The 15,217-nt window shown below is 34.3% G+C and overlaps 1 protein-coding gene across 2 annotated transcripts in view; it reads right to left on the bottom strand.

The window, feature by feature from the left end:
• Positions 1–15,217, bottom strand: part of CAND1 (cullin associated and neddylation dissociated 1) — a 51,619-nt gene that overhangs the window by 19,754 nt on the left and 16,648 nt on the right. Inside the window, exons 3-8 of one of the 2 annotated variants that reach the window (XM_049627397.1) lie at positions 9,967–10,121; positions 8,055–8,178; positions 6,193–6,449; positions 6,008–6,113; positions 4,500–4,645; positions 1,086–1,378 (exon numbers count right to left, since the gene is read on the bottom strand). In XM_049627397.1, the coding sequence (XP_049483354.1) occupies positions 1,086–1,378; positions 4,500–4,645; positions 6,008–6,113; positions 6,193–6,449; positions 8,055–8,178; positions 9,967–10,121 (1,081 nt within the window). The remainder of the gene's footprint in view (positions 1–1,085; positions 1,379–4,499; positions 4,646–6,007; positions 6,114–6,192; positions 6,450–8,054; positions 8,179–9,966; positions 10,122–15,217) is intronic. The other variant, XM_049627398.1, reaches the window with a different exon arrangement.

Raw genomic sequence — 15,217 nt, 5'->3', positions numbered from 1 at the left:
CTGACTTCTATACATTTATTTAATGGCTTGTGTCCTCCATACACTTTATCTCGTTTCCTTCTACAGTGCAATTCTTCAATGTTCACCTTTAAGTTCACCAGGAATTTTCTGTTAATTTGTACTACTTGAAGCAAGAGACATACGGTATGTACATCTCCCATAGTTTCGTTGTTCAGTCCCTCTCAACATCTGTTTTGTAATTTATAAAAATGCACCAATGTGTACACCATTGGGCTGCTGTAGGGATTAAATACAAGATAGGAAAATGCCTAGCGTGCACCAAACATTCAATAGGAGCTATCTAGCTCTGATCTTTAGAATCTTAGAGATGTCCTAAAGTGAAAAATATCAATGCCAGCTCTTAGTAATAAAAATCTGTAAGTATACTTACTATGTACTAGGCACTACACTAAATGTTTACATAGATCATCTCATCTCTTACTTCCCTGGGTAGACAATTCTAAGTAAACCATTACTACGCGTGAGAAAAGTGAGGTTTAAAAAAATAACTACCTTGTCCAGGATCATGCAGCTAAATTAGAGCTGTGGAGTCACACTACTTGTGTTCATACTTTGCTTCACTCCTAAGATTCCTCTGTTAACATCAGAGATAATTTTACTGAATCTTAAAATTATTTTAATATTGCTTATCTAATAAATCAAGAATACCTCCATCAGCATAAACTATAAGTGACATAGCATGAATGAGTATACATAAACTCCTATAGAAGTATATCCCAGAACTCTGCTTCGCTGAAGATGTCCTGAGACTCACATTTCCATATAAAAACCCAATTTTACAAGATCATATTTATGAACATGACTTTCAGTTGTACTTCTATTTATTTTTTTAATTTTTTTTTTTTAACGTTTATTTATTTTTGAGACAGAGACAGAGGATGAACGGGGGAGGGTCAGAGAGAGGGAGACACAGAATCCGAAACAGGCTCCAGGCTCTGAGCTGTCAGCACAGAGCCTGACGCGGGGCTCGAACTCACGGACCACGAGATCATGACCTGAGCCGAAGTCGGCTGCTTAACCGATTGAGCCACCCAGGCGCCCCTCAATCATAATTTTAAACTGACCTGACTCTGAAGCATTGTCAGAGGTGTTTCTCCCTGCTCCATAGCATCAGGGTCACACAGCCAACTTTGTACAGGACGAGTTTGCTTCAAAAGAGAAAGGTATGCATGAAAAACGTCTGCCTTTACATTCTCTTCACGCTCTTTAAATCTCGATATCAGTGCAGGAGAGACAGTCTTGTAGAATTCTGGAAGCATTTCATGCCTTGTGCTAACTACAGCATCCAAGCACTTAGCAGCCGCACGTCTCACTTTCCAGCTCATGTCGTCATCATCGCTGTATTCGTCGTCACTCCCTAGAGAGAAGTTTTAATGTTAACAGGTAAGAAAAGTTTATCATTGAATACAGAAAGTGAATCGATATTCAAACTAAGACAGTTTTAAAACTTTTCACTTAAGTACAGCGAGTGTTAAAAGTGCAAGTACTTAAACAGATAGAAATTATACCAAGTTACATATAAATTAACCTCTAAAGAAAATAATCGTAATTGTTTTTAACTCGTTAATCATCTTCTCACTTATTATGGGTAATGAGCAGCTTAAATCATTTAAAATCATTTTTAAATTATTAACACATGAAACTTCTTTCCAAAATAAATACTTGTAAAACATAAATCTCTCATCCCAACCTTTTAAACAGTATGTTTACTTACTTGACTCTATAGGAAAAGCAATCAATCAATCACAGAAGGCGTTAATAAAATAAACCAGCAAATATGATTTGTGACTATAGATGATATATTAAAAAGCATGGTTACAATCCTAGGACATGCTGTAGACTAATTTTCTGGGGAGAAAAAGAATCCTGACTGACATCAGCTTTCTTTGGGATTACAAGGGTTTTCATTACATTTAATGATGGGCTCTTAGGAAAAAATATGTGTATTTCCAACCTTTCAACGTATTCTCGTGACAGTTTAAAAACACAATACTTCCTCAATTACAAGAAAATCCTTCTAACAACAAAGCACCATCTTCTCCAAATTCCTGTTAAACCTTAAAACAATAAGCATTCCAAGTATAAGCATTATCAACTCCACCTCACTTATGTATGCTTCATTACATACAAAATCTCTGAAAATTATTTCCTTCCAACACTATCAGACTGAATCAGTTGGGCAACATAAAGTCAGGAGGATGGCAAAAATGCTAGCAGTTCTTAGAACAGTCTAAAATTAACAATAATTTTGTTATTAGATAAGATTATAGCCCTGACACGCTGATTCCTCAGTGGGGGGAAAAGATGTCATCTCTTCACTGGCTTATATTCCAATTAGCTTAGTGACAGCTAAATGTGGCCAGCTATGCCTTACAAAATCCTAGGATTATATTAAAGTTTTGTTTACTTAATTTCATTTTGGCACATTATAGGAAAACCTAACCACATACTACTAAACCCAAGGCATATGACTTATTTGCAAATACATATTTGAAAATTAAAAGGTACTATATCAAAATAGATTATTTAAAAGCAAACAAATAAAGTTTTCCCCATGGCAACCCATGTGAATTATTTTGTAGAAATATACTTTATTGGAAAAAAAGGGTTATTAAAACATTAAATATCCTAATCACTGAAATTATGGTGCTTTTATGTTACAATAACACTATGGTGCAAAGACAGTCATTAGGTATAACCCATGAAAACTGATGTAACAGCTAAAGGACTTGGTTAGTTATTCAACATAAGTACCTGGCACACTAAAAACCAACAATCAAAACTTGGAAGATATTGCTACTGCTTTTTCCAAAAGATATTCTATTATAATCCCTTCATTAATACAACACATTTACTGAGTGCCTACTGTGTGTCAAGCACTACCCTAGGCACTGGGATAAAGCAGTCAACAGAGAAACTAAAACTGTCTTCATGAAACTTACATCCTAGATGTGGAAAATAATTACAATATGTCAAAAGGGATTAAATGCAATGAAAATAAAAACACTGAGAAGGAATAAATAAAGAAGAAAGCCTGGAGATGAGAGACTGAATGAGGGGGGTATACAAGAAAAAGTAATTATGTATAACCTCAAAGTTTTTGGCCTGAGAGACTAAGATGAGATGGAAAAGGCTAAAGAATAAACTGGTTAGGCAGGAGATAGGGGAAAAGTGGGGAGAAGATATTTTATACCTAAGCAGTGAATCAATTAAGCAGATGTATACATGAACTTAAAAGTCACAGGAAAGATCTGGAATAAAGAAAAATTTAGGTTTTCAGCATAATGATATTAAATGACATTTAAGGATATTAAACCTAGGAGACTAGGTAAAATTAACAAGAATATGAGTTCACAGAGAAGTCTAAGCCCTGGAATACTCTGAAGTTTAGTGGTCAGGATTATGAAGAGCAACCAGCACAGAGACTGAAAAGGGATAATCGCAAAAACAGGACTATACCCAGGAGAGTGTGGTACCCTGGAAGTTCAAGAAACACTGCCGAACTTAGTAATAGGCAAACATTTGAGATCACTGGCGATCCTGTCCATCACTGAAGACTAGATTTAAGAGAGAAGAAAAAAGGAATTGGAGAGCATTCTTTTCAGTTCGGTTGTAAGAGACACTGGGCATTAGCTTCCAGTGTAATATTGGGTTAAGGGAGATTTTTTTTTATAGTTGCTTGTTGTTTTAAGACAAATGAAATTATAGACTTAAGAGGACATAAATTCAAAAATCAAAAGTATGAAAACTACCATGAAATCCACCAACCCATATACCACATAACTTACCTATTTAATTATCTCCACTATGATTCTTTTAATACTAGCAGAAACAACACAAACATCTATGTTCCTAAAAGTGCTATCCCTTTCCAGAGTACAAATCACAGCATGAGGACATCAATCTTAGGAGCCTGAGAAATGTCTAGATTATTTATGAAAGTTAAATGGAGCCTCAAACAATATTTAGGATTTTTCATGAAAGTATGTATACAACCAGCCAAACAACTGAATATGTATATCTACATCACAGTTTAAAATAACCTTCCTTTCCCTCCTTACAAAATCTTTGTAGAAATTTGAATAAAGAAAAATAAAAACAAAACAAAACACACACACACACACAAAACACAAATATCGTTTATATTGCTAGCTAAGGGAAAAATACTAACATCTTTTTTTTCTGTATATTAAAAAAAAATAAAACTGGGACATAACTTTGTCCCACTTTTTCACAAAGCTTATTAATAAGTGCCTTAATATTTTTCTAGAACAGGACTCTGAAAATGTTGTACAGCAGTTTAATACATAGATGCCCCATAATTTATTTAATCAACTTGCTATTGTTGAATACTGAGGTCATTTCCACTTTCACTATTATAAATAAATGGTACAATTTGGGGTTAAGAATCCTCTCCATCTATAACACTGGCTCTTTGATGAAAATTTAACACATTGCTTCTATATAATTTGAAATACCTTGGTCGTCATCATCACCACCGTCTGCATCCATGGCATTTTCATCTTCATCTTCATCATCATAATTATAATTTGGATCATAGGTAAGATATTTAAGACAAATATTTATAATGGTAGAAACATGAGGATATACTTCCTTAGGACATCTGAAGAAAAAAATAAAAGCTGCCTTGAATAACTATTTTTCCCCTTCATGTAATATCTGACACAGTTTGCTTTATTACCAGATTTCTTTCTTCCCTTTAACATAGCACAGGAAAAGTGGTTCCTAGCCTTTTCAATAGCAATGACTCGACATATTTTAAAATATTTACTTTTCAAATTACACTTAATTTTAAGATGAACTTTCCCCCTCACATTTTCACATCTCTGAAATCAGGATGATTCTTACAATAAATGATATACTGTGGTTAATTTAGGGTGGAATAGAAATCTGTATATTTATGTCTATCTTCTGAACATATGACTAGAAGACCAAGCCCAAGTGAACATGCTCTTCAGCAACTAGGACTGTTTGTAAAAATGCCAGGGCACACTAGGCTAGGTCTTCTAGCTATATGCTATACGTTCTAGCTCTGGCTATATGTTCTGAGATAGAACATAGAAATGCCCCACAATAAAGGAATAATTAAAAGAACAGAAACAAATCCCACAATTTCTGATTTTAAAAATTTGGTATGGGGGCGCCTGGGTGGCCCAGTTGGTTAAGCGTCCGACTTCGGTTCAGGTCATGATCTCATGGTTGATGAGTTCGAGCCCCGCGTCGGGCTCTGTGCAGACAGCTCGGAGCCTGGTGCTTGCTTCGAATTCTGTGTCTCCCTCTCTCTCTCTGCCCCTCCCCTACCCATGCTCTGTCTCTCAAAAATAAACATAAAAAAAAATATTTGGTATGACCATGAAGCTGCTTCTCAAAACCATGAGTGGGACAAAGGATTATTGCAGATAACAAGTGAAGTCTCAAGACACTGTGCTACCAAACTTAATTCTCACCAAAGGCACAAAAAAAAAAAAAAAAAAAAAAAAAATCTGCTACTTAGCCAGTATGGCCTTCTAGCACATAAATGCAGATTTTATTATTAGAACCAAGGTTTCCAAATTGAGATCCACTGTCCTAGCAAAATGGAGGTGATAAACCTCAACAATTGCTGAAAAGATATAAAATTCACTATTGATTTTTGGCCAGATAATTAATTTACCCTAATGCCCTTTAGGATAGTAACCACATTATCAAATTACACTAAAAGACAACGATAAATGACTTTCTAAGTTCAAGTCCTAAGAATGAAATGGAAACATTTCAAAATAAAGACTGTATTCTGAAATATAAGATGATATCCACTTCAAATACTATATGATCAGCTTAATAATTTAATCAAGATACATCTGAAATCCAAAACTCAAATCCTGACTGTCAAAACAATCCATTTCTCCACACCCACCTAACCTAGAGCTTAATTATTACTCTAAGGGAACATTTTTATTTGAAAAATAGAGATCTTAAGACTTACCTTCTCACAAATGACTCAAAGGCTTGAATGCAATACTCTCTTAGTTCATCGTCATCTACATTACAAAATTTTACCACCAAAGGAATTATCTTCTCAAGGTATTCACCTAAGAAAAGCATATTGGTTCTTAAAAATATTCATTTTTTTCTTTAAAGAAAATTTTAAAGTATTTAAATATTTCTTACCTATTCTATGACCAGCTTGCCTACTAATTGCAGCAATACATTGTATGTAGGTCCTTGTTGTTGACATGGAATCATTTTTGGACAATTCTGACAAAAGATGTTCAATAAGATCTACAAAAACTATATTTCCACAGCTCATAACCAGATGGCCAAGAGCAATAATGGTTCTTTTCCTCACTGCAAGTCTAGGGCTGGTCAACTGGGGGAGCAGACAGGTCAGAATTGAAGGATGGAAATTAACAAGAAGTCCTCCTTGCCTTAAAATAAAAAAGAAAACAATAAATAAATTCAAGATGTTTGAGCACTACTTAAATATCTGGCCTCTGACCCCAATGTAGTCAAAGAGTAAAAATGTTAGAAGGCATTAATTCATATTCAGAATTAAAGTAAAACTAAATTCTTACTCTCTCTACCAACCCAACTAAAAAGTTAAGTAAATACAGTTTTGAAATTTGTATCCCAAAATTCCCTTCTGGAATCTAGAACTGTATCCCTATCCAACCAACAAGCTTGAGAATACATGAAAAAACCAATGGTCTTGTCCCTTTCTCCCCCTCCCAGATTTCTAATTGTTTTCTCTATTAATAGCTTTTTCTCTATTATAGCTTTTTGGGAGTTCACAACACTCAAAATCTCAGCATCTCTTGACTATCCCTGCTGCCTTCCTCAACACATCTATATACAAAGTTGCATTGATCTTATTGATTCAACCCTCTCTTCTAAATCATTTCACATGGGCAGTTCAAGGAGTCAATAGCAGTTAAGCATCTATGTGCCAGGACACTGCAACTGATCCAGTCACAGGACAAGAAGTCTAACTGAATAGTTCCTACTTAACCAAATTAAGTATAAATCCCTCACCCTCTTCAACATAACCACAACCTATGAAAATGATTTCCTACTACTCTTCTATTCATTTCATATATGATGGAAAACAAGAATACAATGTTTCCCAACTCCAAGATTACTTAATGCTAATATATTCTAAGCCTGGGCACATACACCAGTGTCCTATCCATTCTTCAAAATTAAATTCAAATGCCAATCTTTCTTGGAATCTTGGAATCGTCCATTTTAAACCCAAAAATACACTTAATAGTTTCAGTATTTAGTCTCATTCAATCTTACATTGTAGTCATTTTTGTCCTTATCTCCTATATTACCATATAAGCTCTTGTGTGTGCCAGGATGACTGCTCTTACCTTTCACTATAAGTATGTACCAGACGAAGGCATTTGATTATTTTCAAGTTGCAGTGGATCAGGCAAAAACAATATACAATGAAGACATAATGATTTGGAGAATTAGGGACAAAATGAAATTGACAGGTCTTTTAAGGTATATTCCCCCTAACAGTTGCTTAGATCTTCCTATCTTCCCAAGTTTGACCTCCAGATGAAAGCAAACACGGAACAAATGTACAAAGTCAAGCTCCCTCCTCCCAAAACATGCAGTATAATCATGGGTGCTAAAATGTATACCAGCATTATTTTAACTGGAAAATTTGTTACTTCTACCCACACAACTCTTATCTAAATAGATCATTATATTCAAAATATAAGAGTAAAAAACTATAAAAACTGTGATGAAACATTCAAATGACAAATTTAATTACTTTTCAAAACTACAAAAAATGCTTGCTATGCAGTATTACATGATAAATAATTAGCTTATTTCTCCTCTTACCCCTAACCACATATCTATAAAACAGCCACAATTTAAATATGAACAATTAAAAAATAACAATATTAAAAATAAACAAACATGAACAATTTTAGGCCAAATTTTATTTTTATCAAAAGGCGTTTTAATAAATGCACAGTTTTTGTATTACAAGTAATATAAATCACAGCCATGTTTACCTGCTCAACATATCAGCCATAATATCCAAAGCTTCTAGCTGAACAGACACATCTTCCTGCTTTGCTATTGCACTGGTAAGACGTCCAGTAATCTTTTTACATACATTAGCAGCTAATGCAGAGCCTGCATAAATAATAAACCAATTATAATTTCAAGGCAAGTAAGTATGTTGATTCCACCTTGTATTTATGGTGGTTACCAGATATTCAACAACTCAAAACTTGATTATAATCAAGACTGACTCAAGACATTCATGTCAGAAAAATATGTATTCCAAAACAGATTGTTTTCCAATAAAATAATTTATTAGACATAAACAAGAATAAGAGATAATAACTGCAGAAGGAGTACACGACAATGGCAAAACAATACCAATTCAACAGACTCTCCTGGACAACTACTTCTATATACAGAAATGACTCGCCTGTGGAGCCAGTAATGGCTATAAGTGTTTGCACCTCTAGACTGGAAAGCAGAAATGATTATTCTTCTACTTGAATACTCTTATTACTAGTAACCTAGATATTTTAAAATTTCTGTGAACTAAAAACCAAATATATTCTAATCTCCAATACCTAACATGGTCTCTTAAAAAAAAGAGAGAGAGAGAGAGCTGTAACCTAAAATAAGATCCTTCGTACTCCAATCCAAAGATCCCAAAACTTCATTATGAAGTAGAAATGCTGTTCCAAAGAACTCATAAATCAAGGTTATTACTATTCTGAAGTAGATTTGTATTGTTACTGGCAAGTGGAAGAAAAAAAGGAACAAGAAATAATCTAAATGGTTAGAATTCTTGTTAGAACCAGAAACCAACTAAAACATGTTTCAATGAGAGAAAAGAACTAAGGATGATTATCAGTGTTAACTAATACAAGAGATATTTTATTGACATAATTAATCAATGTAATAATATAAGAGATATTTTATTGAAATAATTAATAAGAGTAAGGACAAACTGGTAAGATACAGTAGAAAAAGCATCAGCTTTGGATTAAAAGATAATGGAGGATTTGAATCTTTACCCAAACAGGTAATCGAAACTTTGGGTGAATTAACCTAGTCTTTCTTTCAGTTCCCTCAACAATACACTGGAAATATTAAGACCTCCCATATGGCTGATCTTTAGACTAACTGAAATAATACACGTGAATCATCTAGCATGGTAGCTAGTAGAGATGATTAATAAATACTTGTTAAGTAAAGGAGTAAAACCTACACACTTAGACTACATTACCACCAGTCTCCATCTTTCCATGAAATAGGGAGGTAATAATTTCTCCCCATCTGTGAATCAGACTATCAAAAACCTTAGCCTGCTGATTTTAGCTGATAGCTTAGTAGTCAAAACCAATTCTAAAATCTGCATTACCTAAATATTTGTGCCAGAGACCAAAATCTAATTAATAGACAAATTCATTAATTGTAGTTTTAAATTACCAAGGTAGCTGTAGATTCAGCCTTAAAGATACTAGTAAACTCAACTCTTCCACAGCTGTTTTAATGGTGTTAAGTATTACACATCATAAATCTTGATACAAAGCAAAATTAATACTGAAAATAGAGAACTAATCAGAAATAACTCAAAATTTTGGTTATCTTTTCCCTCATTGCATAGGTTGGCATTAACTCTATTCTGTAGTTATGGTACATACAACAATATAAAATCTTGGTATTCCTACAAGATACTTAAATTCAATCAAAAGATATTCATTTAAAACTGAAAATTGAATTTATTTTTAAGCAAAAATAGGACTCCAGGCTTTTTTTTTCCCTTGATTGTTCAATGGGATCTTTACAAAGACCTTTTGACAGGCACTGCTCTCCCTCCCTGACCAGGAGAAAAAAAAGGTGGAGGGCAAAAACCTCCAAGTAAAAAGGAACTAGGAAGAAAATGGTGCTCTTGCTTACCACTGGAAGCTGGAGGAAGTTCTCCAATTACTGTTTTAAGGCCAATACTTGAAATATCTCGAAGTTGTTCTTTATCAGAAAGCATGTTAGTGCAGAGGGTATCTACAATTGTCTCTACTTGGTATTCTTTCACTTTACTCACTAAGGGGCCAAGACTGTAATATAAAATAGAAAATAAAGTTTTTAATTTACATTAAATACAAAAACAGAAAAATAGACAAGTAAAAGAATTTCTTCTGCCTAGCAACTACCGGCACAAAGCAAATACACTATGCCTGAATCACAGATAGTATATGAATAAGGGTTTAAAACAAATTTGATTGATGGGTTTCCCACATCTCCCCACTGATTTCTACCATGGTATCATGAAACAAGATGCTTACCACCCCCCCAACCCTTCAAATACACAACACATTTTTTTAGTAATAAAAAGGCTAATTAGGAGTCTGCTCCTAACAGGGATTCTACAGTTTAAATGAAATAGCAATGCCATCCAATATTTCACTTTGCCAATTTTAACCCTTCCTTCCTCCTAATCATCACCAACTCTATCTTGTGAACCAAAAAAATTTACATCCCTCTTATTTTGTTTAAATTTTTAAAGCACTAAATAATCTGCTGCAAAAAGTTAGTACTACTCTGTCTTCCCAAAGAACCTTGTATATTCCTTCCATATTAGTATCTTACACTATTATTATAGGTTTGCATGCAGGTCAACTGTTTGAGGATGAAGAAAAGTTCTTCCTTTGCATGCTTCCCACAGAATTTAAGATAGTAGATGTTTGGTGCATGAATTTTCACTTAAGAGCCATTGTATTCAAGACTATACTGAATAAGAAAAGTATGGCTCCTATCTCCATACATTTACCACTGGTTGATAAGGAATTCACACAACTACTTGAGAAATGAAGGCATTCACTACTCTACACAATTTCTTAAAAAAAAAAAAAAAAACTTTTAAATTCAATGTTATTAGCATTTACAGGACAGGAGACTGAACCTTAGGGACAGATTTTTAGGTACTGGACTTTGATGGAATATTGTTAAAAAAAGAAGAGCATTTCAAATGGAAAGATCAGAGAACAGAATGAGTGGAATGCATACTGAAAGAAATGAGGGGTGAAAAGAACTGTTTGATACAAAATACACATAAAAGAAAACAGGAAAGGTAGGCCCCTGAGACATTATGGAAACCTTTAAAGTCAGGCCAGCAAATTTAAATGTGATGTGGTAAAATTGGGAGCCAGTGCACTTTGTCAAGCATACATGACATGATAAAAATAGTTTAATTTGATAAATGTCAGATCAATGTTTCATATACAGACGCTCAATTAGCTGTCAACTACTTGACTAGAGAAGTCCAAGGCAGTGCAATTTGGAGAATTAGGAGGACAAAAAACAATCAGGAAGATTGGATTTCTCCAACAACAGTCCAATCCAAAATGATGGCAATGACAAAAGAGACATGGCATATATGTAGAGACCCAGGTGAAACAATGAAAACATTAAGAGTGAAAATAAAAGGGATTCCAAAAAGGAATTTAAAGAGTTTAACTTCTGGCAATGGCAAAATAGTTTTGTTGGACTAACCCTTCTGCAATAATGTCTGTCAACTCTCTAAAACTGTATTTTTGAAAACAACAACTTGAATGCCAGATAGTGATGTAACTAAAACCAGAGAAAGATCTACCTAGAACTCCAAATCCAATGAAATTATTCCTTAAAACTGTAAAGATAATTTATTATCACAAGCTGAAAATTTATCACCACCAAACCTGTACTATAAGAATTGCCAAAGAAAAGTTCTTTAGGCTGAAGAAAAATTAAACCAGATAGTTACTCAGATTTACAAAGATTACTAGAAATGTAAATGTGCGTAAACATAAAAGGCTATATTTAGAAGACTATATGGGGCACCTGGCTGGCTCAGTGGTAGGGCATGCCAACTCTTGATCTCAAGCCCTCCCACTGGGTATAGAGTACTAAAAAACAAATAAATAAATTTAAAATTTAAAAAGACTATATAGTTTTTCTTCAAACTATAATATTGTATTATAGACACACATACATATATTTAAAAAAAAAAGCACAAATACAGGAAGAAAGTAAATGAAAAATGTTTCAAGGTTTTTATATAATTTATATCAACTATACAATATTAACTTTTAATAGATTGCCATAAATTTAAGATGCAATTTATAACCCCTAGAGTGACAATTCTCAACTTTTTGGTTTTAACACTTTGAAAATCAATCAAGATCCCAAAGAGCTTTTATGTGCACTGTATCTGTCGATGTTTATACCATATTAAAAATTACAAGTAATGAAAATAAACTATACTCTCAAAAAAGGTGAGAATAATAGCACTGTTTTATATGTTTGCGCTTAAAAAAATGGATCTCATTATCTGATTTTGCATTCAGTCTGTTGTGATATCACATGTCATGTGGCCTCTGGAAAATTAAACCATGCACTTAAAAGAAAATGGAGAGCCAAGGGGAAAATAACACCTTAGAATTATTCACATAATTTTGACACTTTCAGGGTCATGGGATGTTCCAAGGTCCCCTGAATCAAACTTTAAGAACTGTTGCTATAAAATATTTGATTAATCCAGGGGCGCCTGGGTGACTCAGTCAGTTGAGTGTCAACCCTTCCTATCAGTTCAGGTCATGATCTCGCAGTCCTGAGATCGCCCAGTCAGGCTTTGAGCTGACAGTGCATAGCCTGCTTGGGATTCTGTCTCCCTCTCTGCTCCCCAACTCCTGTTCTTTCTTTGTCTCTGTCTCTCTCTCAAAAGTAAATAAACATTTTTAAAAAATATATTTGATTAACCCAAAAGAAGGCAGGGGAAAAAAAAAGAACCCAGAACACAACAAAAACAAAATAAGAAAAATGACACACACCTAAATCCAAACAAATCAATTATTTACAATAAATGTCAATGGACTACAAAGGCACTCCTATTAAAGGGCAAAAACCATGAAACAATAAGAAAAAAAAGCAAGAATTAACTATCTGCTGTCTACAAGACACAGCATTTAAAGATAAAAACACAGATTCAGATTAAACTGAAAAATAAAAAAAAGATACATTATGCAAACACTAATCTTAAAAAAGCTGGGGTGGGGGCTCCTGGGTGGCTCAGTCAGTTGAGTGTCCAACTTCGGCTTAGGTCATGATCTCATGGTTTCTGAGTTTGAGCTCCACATCCGGCTCACTACTCTCAGTGCGGACCCTGCCTCAGATCCTCGGCACCTCCCTCTCTCTGCCCCTCCCCTACCTACCTGTTTTTATTCTCTCTCTAAAGTAAATAAAACATTTTTAAAAAAGCTTTGAAAAAAAGCTAGGGTGGCTTTTCCATATTAACATAAGAGAAAATATATTTCACAATAAGGTATATTTAAAGAGAAACATTCTATGCCCATAAAGGTCAAACATCAAGAAGACATAATTATAAATGTATATGCCCTTAAGTCATATAGCTTTAAAATACATGGGAGCAAAAACTGATTATCAAAGATAAACTATCATAGTTGGAAATCTTAAACACTCCTCGGTATTTAATACCAACAACAACAAAAAAAATCACAAAGGATATAAATCTGAACCTTATCAACTACCCTGACCTTTCTAAAACATTATACCCAACTACTGCAGAATATACTTTCTTCCAAGTATAGATGGGACATTCACCAAGGCGTGCCACACGCTGAACCATAAAAGAAACCTCAGTAAGTAGACAAAACAAACATCCTGAAATTTTAAAGAGTATGGTTCTCTGACCAAAATGGAATTAAATTAGATACCAGTAAAAATAAACATCTAGATAACCTCCAAACATTTGACAATTGCTTCTAATAACCCATGGATCAAAGAAAAATCACGCTGAATTAAAAATGTTTCAGACTAGGGGCACTGGCTGGCTCAGTAGAGCATGCAACGCTTGTTCTCAGGGCTGTGAGTTTAAGCTCCACATTGGATATGGAGATTATTTAAAAATAAAATCTTGGGGTGCCTGGGTGGCTCAGTCGGTTGAGCGTCCGTCCGGCTTCAGCTCAGGTCATGATCTCATGGTTTGTGAGTTCGAGCCCCACGTCAGGCTCTAGGCTGACAGCTTGGAGCCTGTTTCGGATTCTGTGTCTCCCTCTCTCTCTGCTCCTCCCCTGCTCGTGCTCTCTCTTGCTCTCAAAAATAAACATTAAAAAAAATTAAAAATAAAATAAAAATAAAATCTTAAAAGATAGATTTCTACCAGAATTTGTATAATGTAGCTCAAGAAGTAAATAGAGGCACATATATGTCTTTAAATGCTTAAAAATGTGAAAGGAAGATGAAAAGAAAATAGTAAAAGAGAAGCAATCTATGAAATAGGCAACAAACAATAGAGAAAATTAACAAAACTTAATTCTTTAGTAAGTAAAGTTGGTAAATCCCTAATTAGATGAATTGAGGGAAAAAAAAAGGGAAAACACAAATTATCAAAATCAGAACTGAAAGAGGATATTCACCGATGACACTGATGACCCCTGTTTAGGTAGAAAATCCCAAGGAATTAACAAAAACTACTATTAACCAGGTAAGTATGAGATACTATGGTTCCCTGTGAAAACACTCAGTATTGTTAAGATGTTGATTCTCTTCAGAAATCTCTATCGCTTCAACACAATCCCCATCAAAATTTGAGCAAACTTATTTGAAGAAGAGAAATTGACAAACTGATTCTAAAATTTACATGGAAATTCAAAACAACAAAAATAAAAACCATCAACTAAAAATCAAAGTTCTCTTGGGAAAGGAAGAATAAAGCTACAGAACTTACACTACCTTACATCAGGCTTCTACAGATCTATACCAGCATTTTTGCACAAAGGGCAATTTTTACCCTCCAACAGACAGCTACCAATGTCTGGAGACATTTTGGTTGTCACTCCCGGGGGAAGAAGGAATGAATGGTACTAGCAAATAGTGGCTAATGGCCACGATGTTACTAAACATCCTACAGTACACAGGAGGCACAGGATAGCTCTTCACAACAAAGAATTATCTGCCCAAAAAGTCAATAGTGGCAAGGCTGACTAACACACTACACTAATGTAACAGTTTTGTACTGGCAAAAGAATACACAAACAGAAACACAACAGAGCCTCGGAATAAACCCACATTTTAATAGTCAATGATTTTTGACAAAGATATCAACGCAATTCAATAGAGAAAAGAAGGTGTTTTCAAGAAATGTTGCTTCAGCAAC

Source organism: Panthera uncia, chromosome B4 (genome assembly GCF_023721935.1).
Source record: "Panthera uncia isolate 11264 chromosome B4, Puncia_PCG_1.0, whole genome shotgun sequence".
In the NCBI taxonomy this organism is placed as follows: Eukaryota; Metazoa; Chordata; class Mammalia; order Carnivora; family Felidae; genus Panthera; species Panthera uncia.
Note: the sequence above shows the minus strand (reverse complement) of the source record. Positions and strands in the feature narration are given on the sequence as shown.